Below are 15,946 nucleotides of genomic sequence, written 5' to 3'. Positions count from 1 at the left end.
AAATGGTTACAATAAAACAGCATATTTATTTAAGCAGAAATGTCTACATCAAAACAAAAAGTTCACATACAACTTAAATAAAATAATTTGATTCTACTGGGGCTCGAACCTTGGGGCACATGTGAAGCGAGCTGGTAACCACTACACTACGGAACCGCTTGAAAAATCACCTTCTAACTAAGATATTAATAAGTGACTGTAGTGTCACGGTTATCAATAAAGCAATAAACCGTATAACACGCATTCCATTTTTTAACGGACAATCGGTGTCTCTCCAGCCTTTAAATGACCGCACGCCATTCCACATACCTTGTAATAGAGTATACTATTGATTTTCCAATAAAGGAAAAGGAACATATCCTGACACTTTTAAAACCAAAGAAAACATCATCAACATTGCAAAAATATGTGTTCACGATGTTTTGTTAGGAGCGGGTTCAGCAAAAACCCAATGTCGCCGATGAAATAAACACTCACTTTTGTGCACAATCTTACCAGGTTTATTTAGAAATATATCTTAAATATACTTCTTAAGCAAGTTTGAGATGCTTTACAAACAATAAAATCGTTAATTTTAATAAAACACATTGTTTTGAAAAAATATCGAGCTGCTTGAATGTGTTGCCAAATGTGAAGTAATGGATGAGTCATTGCGATGATGCACTGAATCATCTCCAAACGGTAGCAAGTATCGAGTGCTAAGTGCGCAGATTTATTTATTTACGTTTATTTAATTTTTTTGTTCCGTAATTAAAAAAAAATAATGGACGAGTCCGTCAGTCTAAGGCGTCCTACAATAAGTAATATGCATCTATCGGATATGCTCAATCAAATTTATATTGCTAACAAGTATATTCATAATGTTTATTTATTCATTTTGGGAGAAAACTGGTCAATTTTGCATTTTAAACAAAAGGTAAGTAATGAGCGGGACATAATCGACGAGACGAAGGGCACCAGTGTATATTGATATAGCGCTCATTTCTTGCCGGTAGTTGTAAAATTAGGTTAACTTATGTGCGTGGGGATAAATTAAACCGGATGTTGACAAATGTTTGAATGGCGGTAGAATTTCAAAATCTTTACAGTTCATTTGAACTTTCATAAATATAGGTAAGTGCTTGAACGCCGATTACTACAACATATATTTTGAAATAATTATTATTGTATTTTTATTTTGTGTTGAGCATGTGTATACACCATTTTGCATAGTCTGTTCTACTGCCTCAGGCACATAACACGTGCAAATACATAAACAAAACTGTCCCGTCAATTACTAGGTGTGCAACGTCAATTATCTAATAAAATACCCTCATTTATAAGACACATATTGTGTGCTTTTCTATAAACGGCACTTCGGCGATGGTTTTTACATAAACATATGATATTGAATGTCATTTTTACCACGTTGAAATAATATTTAGATGGGAGGGTAATTATGCATACTATTCATTTCAAATACAATTTAGTTGAGGCATGGGAATTTTACTACACATAACTTTTGCTGAAAGGAAACATAAATAAAGCATATTAACACTGTACAGTGCCATTTTAGCAGCAGTTCTATTTCATGTCTGTTTGAACATATTGTAAAATCATGAACATATATGACAATATTAGCATTATAAGTGATCATCTCATTGTCCCGTCCATTACTTTTAATTCGTCCCGGTCATTATTTCTAATTTTAACATTTTCGCACTTGGGTTTAACTTGAGTTAAACCCATTTACTGCATGACAAATACTTCAAGTTGTTTCAGGATGGCGAAATCAAAAGCGCAGCGTATGCGAGAATATTGAGAGCGAAAGAAACAGCATATAGGAGAGGAAGAATGGTTAAGGCAAGAGCGTAACCGTACGAAGATTTATTTCACACCGATGGCATTGATGGATGAAGATAAGCAATCGAAAGTTAGAGAGAAGAATAGAAAATGCCAACAAAGCTTTAAAAAGAAGAAACAACAGCAGAAAGGAAGTGATAGAGAGAGCCTTGGCGATAGAGGAAATGAAGTATTACCACAGCCTAGTACGAGTATGCAGTCAAATGAGAATGAAGTGACAAGCTTAACAGACATTTTAACTGCCAAATTACATTTCCAATCTAACGCAAAGTTTCATATCGCATCAATTCTGCTATGAACGGTTTGGCATTGTTTCAGTAGGTTTTAACATATGTGACTAGTGAAAGGATCGATATCTTTTTGTAACAATGTCATTATCGAGCCGAATATTTGTTTAATTATATTGCGTCATGATGTTGAATATGCTTTGGTTAAGGCAAGAGCGTAACCGTACGAAGATTTATTTCACACCGATGGCATAGATGGATGAAGATAAGCAATCGAAAGTTAGAGAGAAGAATAGAAAATGCCAACAAAGCTTTAAAAATGTCATTATCGAGCCGAATATTTGTTTAATTATATTGCGTCATGATGTTGAATATGCTTTGGTACATTTACAAGTACTGGTATTAATTTTGAAAAGGTTCTGAATAGTCACACACGCTTTTCCCTAACGTTTTATTACACATGTAGTTTATGTTAGTGATTTTTTATGCTCCCCATTATATATATATATAGATATATATATCTATACTATATATCTATATATATATAGAGATATATATATATATATATATCTATATATATTATTCCTATATCTACTCTATATCTATATTATATATCTCTCTCTCTCGTCTCTATACTCTATATATAGCGAGAGCGACAGCAGACAGAGAGAGAGAGCGAGAGCGCGAGATGAGAGAGAGGAGTAGACGAGCGAGAGAGAGGAGACCGAGAGAGAGCGCGCGAGAGAGAGCGCGAGAGAGCGAGAGATAGAGAGAAAGGAGAGAGAGAGGAGAGAGAGAGAGCGATAGAGAGATAGAGAGAAAAGAGAGAGAGAGAGAGAGAGAAGAGAGGGAGAGAGAGAAAGAGAGAGAGAGAGAGAGAGAGCAAATAGTTGCCAGTTTGTACTTCCGTACGACACACTTTTATTACACCAAGGCTAATAATAGATTCTTCCGTCACATCTTTGTTACAGTTTCTCATAGCGCCTTCAATATTTGACCGATCTCTTGAATATTTGGCATGAAGGTACCTTGCATGGACCTCTACCTCTTGATGAAGTTTGACATCACTGGGGTCATGGTCACTAAGGCTATTAATAGATTTTCTCAAGGTTACACTTTGGTTACAGTTTCTCATAGCGCCTTCAATATTTGACCGATCTCTTATATATTTGGCATGTAGGTAACTTGCATGGACCTCTACCTTCTGATGAGGTTTGGGGTCCCTGGGGTCAAAGTCACTGAGGCTAATAATATTTTCTCAAGGTCACACTTTTTTTCCACACAATTAACCCATATATTGACAAAGCATTATTGGGGAGCGACCATCAGTTTTGCTGATATCCTTGTTTCAAATGATTTGGATAACATGTTGGTATGACAATGACCAAAGCTTATGCTATTGCAATTATACCTGTATGGTAATGTACAGGACAGACATAATCGATCTGAAGAACCATTGTCACATGGAGTTTATTATTTTGTATTATAGCTGTTTTAGTCTTTAAAAGTCATATATTGTTCTAAAACAGTTGGAACATGTTTGACTAGTTCAATATTTGATTGTTTGTTATTTTAGCCCAGACTGTGGCGATGTTTTATTAAACAGTTATAATAATGTTGTTGTACATAGTTTTAAATTGGTATCAATACCTTTATCTGCAGTATTATACTCGTAATTTACTTTACTAGTTTGATTCCGGTGGGTATTTTTGGTAAATTGTTTGAATGGGTGCATTGTTTTTCTGTTACAAAGGTTTTCTAATGGACGGGGCAGTTGTGGGTAATGGACGGGACAATAACAAAATTGAGTTTCAGTCATTCAAGTGATATACTAAGATAATATGCCCTAGACAGATGTTTGTAGGAATACTGAAGTACTGTTTACTGTTGCCTGTGCAGTTTAAAGTTGTACATTTATTATTTTAAAGATATATTACCTCAAAGTATGTGGTGTGTTGAGTAGTTAATTAAAAAAAGCCTGAACTTTTTTGTTTTTTATTTCTCTAAAAGGCAAGCTCCTAACGTAAGTTGTTAAGGCAAGCTCCTAACGTAAGTTGTTTTCCTTAACTTCTATATGACTTTATTAAATAAAACATACCACTTTTATTGATTCTTGTCATGCATTAAAAAAAATCAAATAATTGTTGTTTGGGTCAACATAGTTTTATGAAAAAGCAGATATATAGAGGATATTTGTTGGATTCGGTGGATTATCACTTTTAATTCACGAGTGATCAGAGAATATAATATTTTCACGAGTGGCGCAGCCACGAGTGAAAATATATATTTATATGATCACGAGTGAATTAAAATCGATAATCCACCGAACCCAACAAATTTTCTTTTTATTTTAAGCTTTTTTCACAGTTTATATACATTGTTAAAAAGTTTAACTAAAGAATTTCGCTGGGAAAATGACGTCATTTCGTCAAAAAAATGACGTCATTTAACATAAACAGTGAAAATTATCGATAATTTTCACTGATAATTTTCATTGTTTAAAACAGTGAAATTATCAGTTTTAATTCACTGATATTTCTCTATAAACCACCGGAAAGCATAAAATAAATAGGTTTATTCATTTAAACTAACATATCTTGAAAAATATTGAAATGTAGCTGATGAAACTTTGGGAAAATATCTACCAAATGTGCGTTAGAATTATGGTGTTATTAAATATACTATATATTGAAGTTCAAAAAATGACTTTTTTCCAACTGAATTGTCCGTTTAAACATAGAATTAGTGATTATCGCTGTCGTCTTGTTAAATTGAAGAAAATACGCGTTAACCAAAACTCGAACAGCAAAAGTATGCGCTATTGTTAGAAAAACCACAAAATAAATATATTTTGATTATGTTTTGTTTTTATATAAAAGCAGAAAGTTTCACCGGTTCGCGTATTTGCCCAGTCCCTGTGATCATTTATTATTGCTTAGTTATTAATTAAAAGAATTAGCTTTGCATTATTGGCAATAAATGTTGTAGTAAATGTAATAGGCACAAATGCAGTACTTATTTACACTAATTTACACACAAAAATCACCACTATTCAAGATATTCTGACAACAAAAATATATACATTGATCCGTAAAATAACTTCTCCTCCCATAAGCGAAAAAAAAAAGTATTACATACGATCGCCGCACTTCAGTGCGACGCCAATAATACTTCGTCTGTTTCCAAATACATATCGATGGTCCCTATTTAAAATGCCGAACTTACAAAAACACAAGTTTTCAGGAGACGTATTTTTGGTAAACATTTCTTAAACAAAATCAAATAAATATTTATTTTAACATTTTTAAAAGTGTCTCATGATGGAGCATGTTCGTATGGAATTATAATAAATCTGCTATAAAATGTATCCTCGTCATTTAGACTTGCATTTATGTGATGTTTCGGAAAATTGGACAGCTAATTGTAATAGATTTTGTTTCAATAGAATAAATTATTTCACTGTTTTCCATTACATATAGCGAAGCAATGCGTGTTTTTATGTTTTACACGGTGGCACAGAGGTTGCAACAGCAATTCCTTATTTATATTGTGGCCACAACTTAGTAACTTGTGGGAACAACTTATAAAGTTGAGGGAACAACTTCATACGTTGTGGTTTCAACTTAATAACTTCTGGAAACAACTTTTAAAAGAACTTGTGGAAACAACTAAGTACGCTGTCCCCACAACTTATAAAGTTGCAACCTCAGCTTAGTTACTTGTGGCCACAACTTCATAACTTGTTCCCAAACCTTATTAAGTTATGGCCTCAACTTAGTAATGTGTTCATTTAACTTATTAAGTTATTCCTTCAACTTAATAACGTGTGGGAACAACTTATTAAGTTGAGGCCTCAGCTTAGAAACTTGTGGCGACAACTTCATAACTTGTTCCCACAACTTATTAGTTGTTGCCTCAACTAAATAACTTGTGAGACCAACTAACTAAGTTGAGGCCAATACTTTAAGTTTAACCAATCAGATCGGCCGTTTCATCTTTACCGTTTTATCACAATGAGTACCCCTTATACTACTAGGTGCTCGGGTTCGAGCGCCGGTCTGAGCACTATTCCTGTTAGCTATAGATCCCCGGTGCGAGCCCTGTCTGAGCACTTGCCATGTAAGCCATGGGACCCGGGCTCAAATCCCGGTTTAAGTACTTATCATTTAAGGGAACGGACCCTGATCCAAGTCCTAGTCTTAGCGCCGGACCCGAGAATGCGGGATTTATATCTTCGCAACCGGGATCCCTCCTTCCTGGGCAAGTGGTAAGACACAGGCTTGAACCCGTGATCCATAGCTTTCAGGGCTAGTACTCAGAATGGGGCTCGAACCCGGGACCTATCACTGTTGGTGCAAATTCTCACATCGGAATTCATGCCATCACATGCCTTTGGTTAATGCTGGATACTTTTAGCGAATCTCTAAGAGATGATAAAAAGTCGAATAACAGGTAGAGTAATATTTACCGGGTGGTATTTACCAATAAAACATAAACCATGTAAACTTGATAGTAATACATAGTAATATACTATTATCAGTGTTTAACATCGGTAAACAAGCTTATTATCTTATTCTCACGGGAAGGCGATGTACGCGTTAATCCCAGATTTCACTCTATTTGCCAACAGGCACTTATCAGGAACGATACCGACCCTGGATAACGCGGTAATGATGAACTCGAGTGATCTTGAACTTTCAATGGATCTACCAGGTTCAAAGATGTAAAGACTTATTAAGTAATAAGACGTAGTGTTCAGGTTCGTTCCTTTATTTAAACTAACAATAACATAATAATAGGATATGACGTTACTTAAAAAACAACGTTACATAAATTGGCGCGACGTTACGTTAACGCGCCAAAATCGCGACATTCTGGGGGCCTCAAAATGATTAAGCAACATGTATCAATGAGTCTGATCAAAATGTTAATCATACAAAAATACTTGAAGTACAAATAATTAGAAAAATAATTATTTCAGTTACCCTAAAAGTATCAGTTAATCACCTAAACCCCAGATTAGATTGCACTGTCTTTAAAAGTTAACTTTGTATCACATATGTTTCAATCACATGTTAAACAAATTGTTGATCAACAGTTTATCGCGCTGTTTCTCACATGTTTAATCACAATGTTCATCACTAGTTTCTCTCGGTTTCGCTTCCACATAGCACTTCTAACGGATAGAGTTTTACGATTGGCCTTGTTGTGTGTCCATTTCACGTACATGAAAAGCAACTTGGCGGCCGTCTCGTACGTCTGCTCCACCGGTGCTCTCTGTGCATGCGGGTACATGTTCATGTTAACATCCGCGAACATTGTGTACCGGAAGCCGAAGCCGACGGACGCGGCTCCGGCGCTCGGGTGGTGGTAAGGCTTACGCTGCGCAGGCGGTGACCCGCGGGAATCTTGGTGAGAAACGGTCACCGTAGAGCTGACCGTTGGACTATCGGACTTTTCGGACAACACGTTCGGCTTATGATCTTCGCTCTCGGAGCCGGACGAGTGCTTGGAGTCGGACGACGAGCTGAAATCGGACATGCTCGTGTCACGTGGCTGGGAGCTTGCCCCCCTGAAAACTCTGCGGCGACGGCGACCACGAAACTGAGATCGTCTCAGTTTCCAATCCGCCGTCTGTCCGCTCGCTCTTCATCTCTGCAGAGGAGACGCTGGTCTGGTCGCTCGATGCGGTTGCCGCCGGATCACCGAAGTTCCGCGGTCGCTCGTGGTCGCCGTCACCACCGCTATGATATGGCAGTTCCGGGCGTTCTGAGATTCCGCCATAATTAGGCCACAAGGGAGTCGCAAGGTTTACGTTTGCGTAGCGGCCTTTGTGTGAGAAGCTGTTCCGGTAAATTGAATGTGTATGATGTGGCTGCGGGTGGGCGGCGGTGGGGTGGTGATGGAGCGTCGGGTATACGCCATTGAAGTGAAATCAAGCGGGTTGCTCGTAGCCAGTACCAGGCGGCGACATCCTGTTGGTCATAGGCCGGAAAATGGCTGTGGGTGTTTCCGGTACGCCGACCCTGTTCGAAAGGCCGCTTACGAAAGGGAATTCAGTTGCGATGTTTACGTGAGAGTTGTGTTGGTTTGATTGCCGGTACTCCGATCTTGTCCGGTCGAGGTACTCTCCGTGCGGATACGGGGACCGTCTATCGTGTGTCGCCCGGAAGCCGTCGTATCCTTCCCTCAGGAACTGGAAGCTGCAAGGCGCCCTCTCGTGCTGCACGGCTGTCAGATGAAAGGTATCGACTGGATAATGTAACGCATGTTTATTTCTGTTCTCCAGTGTAAATGGTGTATCGTCGGGATGAAATGCAGTCTGCTGAATGTCCAACCTCGTATACGCTTGATCACGCTGTTCTAAGGGATGAAATGTCGTCTGTTGACATCCTGAACCCGTATCCGCTCGACCACGCTGCGAATCCATGTGATGAAATGTCAGCTGCAGACTCCCTATGCTCGTATCCCGTTGATCACGCTGTGCTAAGGGATGAAATGTCGTCTGTTGACCTCCTACACCCGTATCCCTTCGACCACGCTGCGTATCCATGGGATGCAATGTCGGCTGCTGACTCACTATGCTCGTATCCCGTTGATCACGGTCGGCAATAAGTGTGTCTAATTTCATGCATAAATCCATCATATAAATGTCTGTTTCAACAATTTCATCTTCAATTTCTTCAGTTTCCGTGTTTGATAATATTTTTTCGTTAAGTGTCTCTAGCATTTCCACTTTTGTCTCCAAATTTTTCAGAAGTGAGTTGATTTCTATCCGCGTTCCATTCTCTTTTTTTTCGTCGATTTTTTCAAGCAAAATAGCGATTGTGCGTTTAGTACATCCTCTATTTGATCGTAACTTCTGTAAATTCATCGGCGACGATTGAACTTTACCGGTACGCAACACTTAACATAAAACAGCGCACCGTAACAATAACCCTTAACACCTAACACATAACAACTAACGCAATATCTTATAATCCTTTTTATCCTATATATTTCCTTAGTATCGGGGGAAACCGCCCCCAAACCCCCGCTTTGTCAATAGTGGTAAACAACTGCGTATCGGTAAAGTTCAATCTAGCCATTCATCGTACTTCTAGTGTAATAGTCACGGCACCAAAATGTAAAGACTTTGTAAGTAATAAGACGTTGTGTTCAGGTTCGTTCCTTTATTTAAACTAACAATAACATAATAATAGGATATGACGTTACTTAAAAAACAACGTTACATAAATTGGCGCGACGTTACGTTAACGCGCCAAAATCGCGACAAAGGAGAACGTTTTAAAGACAGTTAAGCGTCGGTCTGGAAAAAAACATGTTTTAAATTCGTGTGCGTAGAGTGTCTACCCAGATTACCATGTGCAGTCTGCACAGGCTTTTCAGGGTTATACAATTTTTGCCTTAACTGGTTTTTCTAAAGGAAGAGACTTTCTTTGAACGACAAAGACTTCACATACTAATATGGTTCGACACTTTACGCACATGCATTAAGACCCGTTTTCCCAGAGCGCGGCTCAACTGTATATATATCAAGCTCAAGAACTGTATCATCATCATACGAATAAATAGTTAATGTGCACGTTTCGAAAATTACGTGATTTGATACCAAGAGATTTAAGCACAAGTCGTCCTCTTACAGAACGTGCGAAACAATAGAAATCGGATTTGTAGCTAGGCGTATTCGGGATGCAAAACATTATGTTTGCTTATTTGAAAATCTGGAAACTTACTCTTGCCTGTACATCAGAGATCCAAATGAACGCGTCACCTGACGCTAGCCTATACCGACCGTCTAAAACCTGCCCTATGCCTGCATCTATTTTTTACTATTTCCCGAAATCGCATCCTTATTGGGCTGAGATATCATTAGAAAAACTCTCAAAGTTTCACAAAAACTGGACTTAAAAATGCAACTTCTAAAGAGTTCAGAAAACGGTAATCGCAATAGCTTACTATTAGCATGTTGTGCGGTGAACTAAAATTAACAAGAATAAAAAAAAAGAAAATTTAGCCATCACAAGTATTGAAAACAATCTTATATTAAGTCGAAAATATAACAGTTATCGCAGACCGTTTTGTGAAAATAGAAGCTGTTGCTAAATAATTTAATCTAAACATAAAACTGAAAACTGTGGGGAATGAAATAATAAACCATATTCCCTACGCCGCATTTCGTAATATTTAACACGTCGTACTAATTGTGTTATAGAATTCTGGAATTGAGACTCTACATTGAAAAGCGGTCACATCTTTAGCAAAATTATTGAGATAGGATTAGAAAAAGCGCAGATGTACAATTAAAGTCAGTTAATATGGAGCGATTCAGAGGTATTTTAATATTGTAAATTTCAAGTGTATGACTACTTTGTAATGTATACACTGTCATAGACTGGAAATGTTTATTCCGATCCTGATTTTGCACATGTGCTTTTAAGTTGACCCATAAAATACACCAATTCGTTTTTATAAGATACAGGGTAGTCCTGTCAAGTGTTGGGCTCGTCAATCAAACATCAATTACGCGCTACTAATTAGATTCATCTTTCTTTGTGTTCTTTTCGCATCGTCAGAAACAGTTTTCACACCGTTACATATTCTTCAGAGCTCAAAAGCGCAGACGTGGATGAAGTAAAGCACAATTAGTTCCGAGCTAGATATACGAATGTATTCTGTGACTGGCAGTAAACAATTTTCACAGAACGACTGCAATGTATCAAAAGCGAAAACAATTTGTTGTAATATCAGCAAAATATGTCATAAGCACGAGTTTATCAAGCCAGGTATTTACCTCTGGTAGTAATATATTTTCTCGATATATTTGTATGCCGTTACCATGGTAACCATAAAGCACAAGGTTTAGTACTTGAATGTAATCCAAATCGCCCGTGTCTCCCGATGTAAAGGTTAACATGCATTAAAACTGGAGAAAAATACACAACCGTCGTCATGTACAGCAACCAACCTCAGTGACAGGTCCCGGTATCATCATCAGCAGCATGAGCACACTATCATTTTTCATCAAGCTTTTCAGCGTAATTATCATCAATGTTACCAGCACCACTATCACCATCACCACTATTACTATCACCATCGTCATTTTCACAAAAGTCATCACCATCGTAATCACCATCGTCGTCATCATCATCATCATCAGCAGCAGCAGCAGCAACAGCAACAGAAACAACATCAGCACCATCAGCACCACCACCACCATCATCATCATCATCATAATCGGCAACGTCATCATCATCATCACCACCACCACAACCATTATCCTCATCATCATCATCATCATCATCATCATCATCATCATCATCATCATCATCAATAGCATCACTACCACCACCACAACCATCGCAACCACCATCGCCAATATCATCGCCATTACCATCACCATCATAATCATCACCATCACAATTATCATCTAAAATCATTATCATTATGAACTTTCCCATCACAATCTTCATATTATCTTCTGTCCCTGTGTTAGCAGTAACAAACCCTGAAGAAAAAAAAAAGATCACCCCATAACAACTTCACTTAGCTGTTAACATATACCCCGCCCCAGAACATGACACATGTAAACACGACAGAACATCATCCTTATTCTTCCAATTCTCTTCGTTCTATCAAAATCAATCAGACATAACAATATCAACGATCACATCTTCATCACTTATCTACATAGATCTTACACATCATAATTTAAAAAACACACATCATTTTGTCACCCAAACCAATAAATCAAATGGGAACTTGTCCATGCTCTAAACAAAGCAACGGTTTTTAAACAAGCTTTTCATTTGAGCATCGTTCTTGGAAAGCTGTTCTTATAGCATGACAGTAAAGTGTTGCCCCATATTAGCCTGTGCGGGCTTTACTTTCTGTCCTTACCTTGATTTTCGTTAAAAAGAGACTTCCTTTGATCGAAAAATACCCCATCAGCGGAAGTTGTCGTTCCTGATTAGCATGTGCGGACTACAGTCTCATCTAGGACAAGCTTTACGCGTATGAATTCAGTCCAGTTTTCCCGAAACGTGACTCATTTGATGTATTCAGCAAGGTATAATCAGAGTTGATAATCACGTGATAGTCAAGATGGCGACGTTCATACCGAGACAGTTATTTTTCGCCGTTTTATACCCTTTATTACTTCTATTTATTTTTTAAATGGCGCTCACTTTCCAGCCATATCAGTAAAAAGGTGATTAGCGTTTATTTCGTATTTAAATTCGCTTTATATCTCGACTTTACTCCCCGCAAATTTTCTTAGTGGAGTCCTAAATTGCCCGGTAGGTAATCCCGCTAAGAAATTTCGCACCGAGTAAAGTCGATATAAAGAGCGATTATTACTATGAAATAAAAGCCAGTAACTTTCTTACTAATATTGCTGGAAAGTGAGGGGAATAAAAAAAATACAAGTTATAAAGGGTATAAAACGACGAAAATTACCTGCCTCGGAATGGACGTCGCCATCTTGTTTTTCACGTGATACCCCCTCTGATAATACTTACTGCAAAATGTCGGGATTGTTGAGAAGAATATGCCCAGAGCACACTCCATGATACTTTGCTATAAAACAGCGTTTTATTTGCGCTTTCAATATCATAATTTCTTTATCTCGTGTATTCTATTTCGATATAAATGTATTTTTAAAACATCGCGTAAAAAATATTGACGTGAAGTTCAATATTAAAAGCACAACAAAACGAGTATTTCAACATCTATTAAAAAATATTGAGCAACAAAAATATTCCTTAATATTTAATAAGCATTCATAATTATCGTCATACGGTTGCACTGGTATTCGAGCTGTTATTGTCAGAATTACAGCCCGTTATGATAATTATTTAGACCTCTTCAGTAAAGTTTTGGCATAAGTACACATAATAATAATTGAATAATATGGCCCAAAAGTGACTGCGTAATCGATTAATCATAACACAGTATGTGGGATTTTCTTATTTAGAAGACATATGTCATAGCTGGACTAATAAATCCAATGATCGCGGTTCGGTCTCCTGCCCGGCCACATAGCATGTGTGCGTAGTGATTGAAATAGGCATTTGTCCGTTACTGGCATAAATAAGTATACGTAGTTTAAACCTATATAGTTTATCTCGATTGCATCGAAACAGAAACGCTCTCGAGTCCATTCACTGCGTCGAACCAGTTCTTGGTGTCTTTGCGCGAGATCGAATGAACGCTCCAAAAGTGAGGATCGAAACCAAGGTCGCAATCCATTACGCCACGGGGACCACGTGCACCTAGTCCTGACACAACAGGAAAACAAGGACAAGCCTAAGATGCTTAACCGATTGTCGTGATTTTACTGATATAGTGTGAAAGCGAGAAAATAATAACAACTCAACACAATCAAACAAACAAACGACATCAGTTGAGTACCATAATTATTATATCATACATAAATAGTGTATACTAATGATAAAAAATAGTTTTTTTATTATTAAATATTAGCCTATACATTTTTACAAGTTTATTGCATTAAATGAACAATTATACTGTTTATGATAAAGTGAAATACTTTACTATATGGAACACTTGAAACTATATAAGTGCGGCTACTGGTTACGACCCTAGATGTGTCTAAGACATGTACAATTGTCATCGAATAAGTCAGTATTTTTTGCAGTGGATAAAGTTATGTAAAATACAATTGTTTAGTGTACTGTTGAATCGCCTGGATTATAGTCCACACATGTCAGTAATCTAAAAGAAGTAACAGAACTTACAATGTTTGTTTTTTCTTGTAATTGTATGTACATGGTGGATTTTAAAAAAAGCCACCATTAACACCAAGAATCAGTTTATACCACACACTGTAACAATGATGCAAGAAAGCATACTTAATCCTGCCATATTGTACAAATCAGCGATCAATAGAACGACAACGGCCCATCATTATCTACATCAACGAAGAAATCACTATAACATCAGGCGATAATATTGATGGGTTACACGTGCGTCAATTATTAAGCCGGGGTAGAGCACCGGGCTAATCTAATAGCAAGAGCTTTCATACCGATAATATGTGTCTATGCATGTACAGCCTTATTGCTCTAATGTGTCTATGCATGTACAGCCTTATTGCTCTAACGTGTCTATGCATGTACAGCCTTATTGCTCTAATGTGTCTATGCATGTACAGCCTTATTGCTCTAATGTGCCTCAGTGTATTGATGGCAGATGGAAGACGTCGAATGTTACAAATAAGTTGTATGGTATATCTAACATAGAATATAAGATAACAAGATTGCTGCATGGGTCCCTCATTTCGGGATTATACTAAAAGTTTTAGCTGCAAATCATTTTGAACACGCACAATTAAATTTCGCACGTAAGAAAGAAGTTGTGACAAAATGACATTGTCGGGCTTAACAAATATTTTAGCTATGAATACACATAAATGCAAGTTAGATAACGCATATAAACTCACAAATTCATGTACCCTAAACATGCACAGAACAATATTTAACAAAGAACTGCATTTTCATGACGACCTTTAGAAGCAAACCAACGGAAATTATATACAAACACAACATACATCCCTATATACAAACACAACATACATACATTATATACAAACACAACATACATCAATTATATACAAACACAACATACATCCCTTTCGAATCACATTTCCAATTAATGTACTAACATGATATGTTTCAAGCCGCAAAGGTTCATTTGGATTTCCACTTTTCAAAATAAACAAACGTGCTACGTAAAAATCTTATATTACAACATTATTTTGCACCATTACCTCGCGAATGTTTTAAGCGGAAAAGATGTCAATAAAACGACGCATATAATTTTTGAATACTGAACTCACCTTTGCGACCTCGAGCGGGAAATTCCCTCCGCCTTGCAACCGGAAGCCCCAAGGCGACCCACCTTTTATTGTCAGGGTCAACTTATGACCGGTGACCATCTTGGCTTTCAAAAAACTATTTTGTGCGCTGGTCTTAAATCCGAAACTTTATCCAAAAAGCTGTTTGCTTTTTCGCGATAACACTTCTGCAACCACTCTCACTGGATAAAGTTCTTCACATAATGCCGTCTGCAAAAAATATTACAAAAATATGTCAAAAACCGCAGTTTCGAATCTAATCTCACAAAACCGTTAAAAATTATTTAAGCTTGTTAACACAAACAATTTTGAAGCAGTCCTTTTCAGATTTGGTTTGCAGAAATGCTGCTTAGATGATGTTTGTGTCTTATGGCGTTCTGGATAAAAGCCATTAATGCGCGTTTCTACCCGTAAGTTCGAATGCGCTGTTATTGGTGTACATAACGTAAACAATCAGTCTTGGAAACATATAAACTGCTGTTTTGGCTAAGATGAGCGTAGCAGCATAAATCTGGTATATACATTGTTAGAATTAATATATTGATGTTTAAATGGTATCTATGGCCCCCTACGTTTTATGAAAATAACAATAACAATTTTGAATTAAAATTATTACTACGAGCCACTAGATTGTGTTTGTTATTCGTTAATGACATTGGTTATTTTGATAACTTCAACTTGCTCTTTGATTTAGAAACATATTGCTTCCCAATGACTGCTTGTAACAAACAACAGGTTCGATCAAACCTTTAAATATTTGATACAACGGGACCCTGAAGCTTAGGTCTAAAAACTACACTTTTATGTCAATGAGTTACACTAATCATGCGAAATATTTTCTTTCTAGTTCATGCATTTAAAATGTATTGTGTATCATGTACGCTCTAACATTTGAAAAATAAATAACATAAATAAGACGATTGTGTTTTTTCTCTTTTGCTGTTTTTAATACAATCATAAACTTCTTGAACAAAACTGCCCGTGGTAGTGCAATCGGGAT

The 15,946-nt window shown here is 37.2% G+C and overlaps 1 protein-coding gene across 6 annotated transcripts in view; it reads right to left on the bottom strand.

Annotated features, from left to right (window-relative positions):
• LOC127847486 (LIM domain-binding protein 3-like) overlaps positions 1–15,946 on the bottom strand; it is a 55,097-nt gene that overhangs the window by 21,823 nt on the left and 17,328 nt on the right. For 5 of the 6 annotated variants that reach the window (XM_052379449.1, XM_052379448.1, XM_052379450.1 and 2 more), the window contains exon 2: positions 14,929–15,156. The exons of the other annotated variant lie outside the window; for it this stretch is intronic. In XM_052379449.1, coding sequence (XP_052235409.1) covers positions 14,929–15,027 — 99 coding nt within the window. In that variant the 5' untranslated portion in view covers positions 15,028–15,156. The remainder of the gene's footprint in view (positions 1–14,928; positions 15,157–15,946) is intronic. 6 annotated transcript variants of the gene reach the window in all.

This window comes from Dreissena polymorpha, chromosome 10 (genome assembly GCF_020536995.1).
Source record: "Dreissena polymorpha isolate Duluth1 chromosome 10, UMN_Dpol_1.0, whole genome shotgun sequence".
Classification (NCBI taxonomy): domain Eukaryota; kingdom Metazoa; phylum Mollusca; class Bivalvia; order Myida; family Dreissenidae; genus Dreissena; species Dreissena polymorpha.
This window is presented reverse-complemented; position numbering and strand designations above follow the sequence as displayed.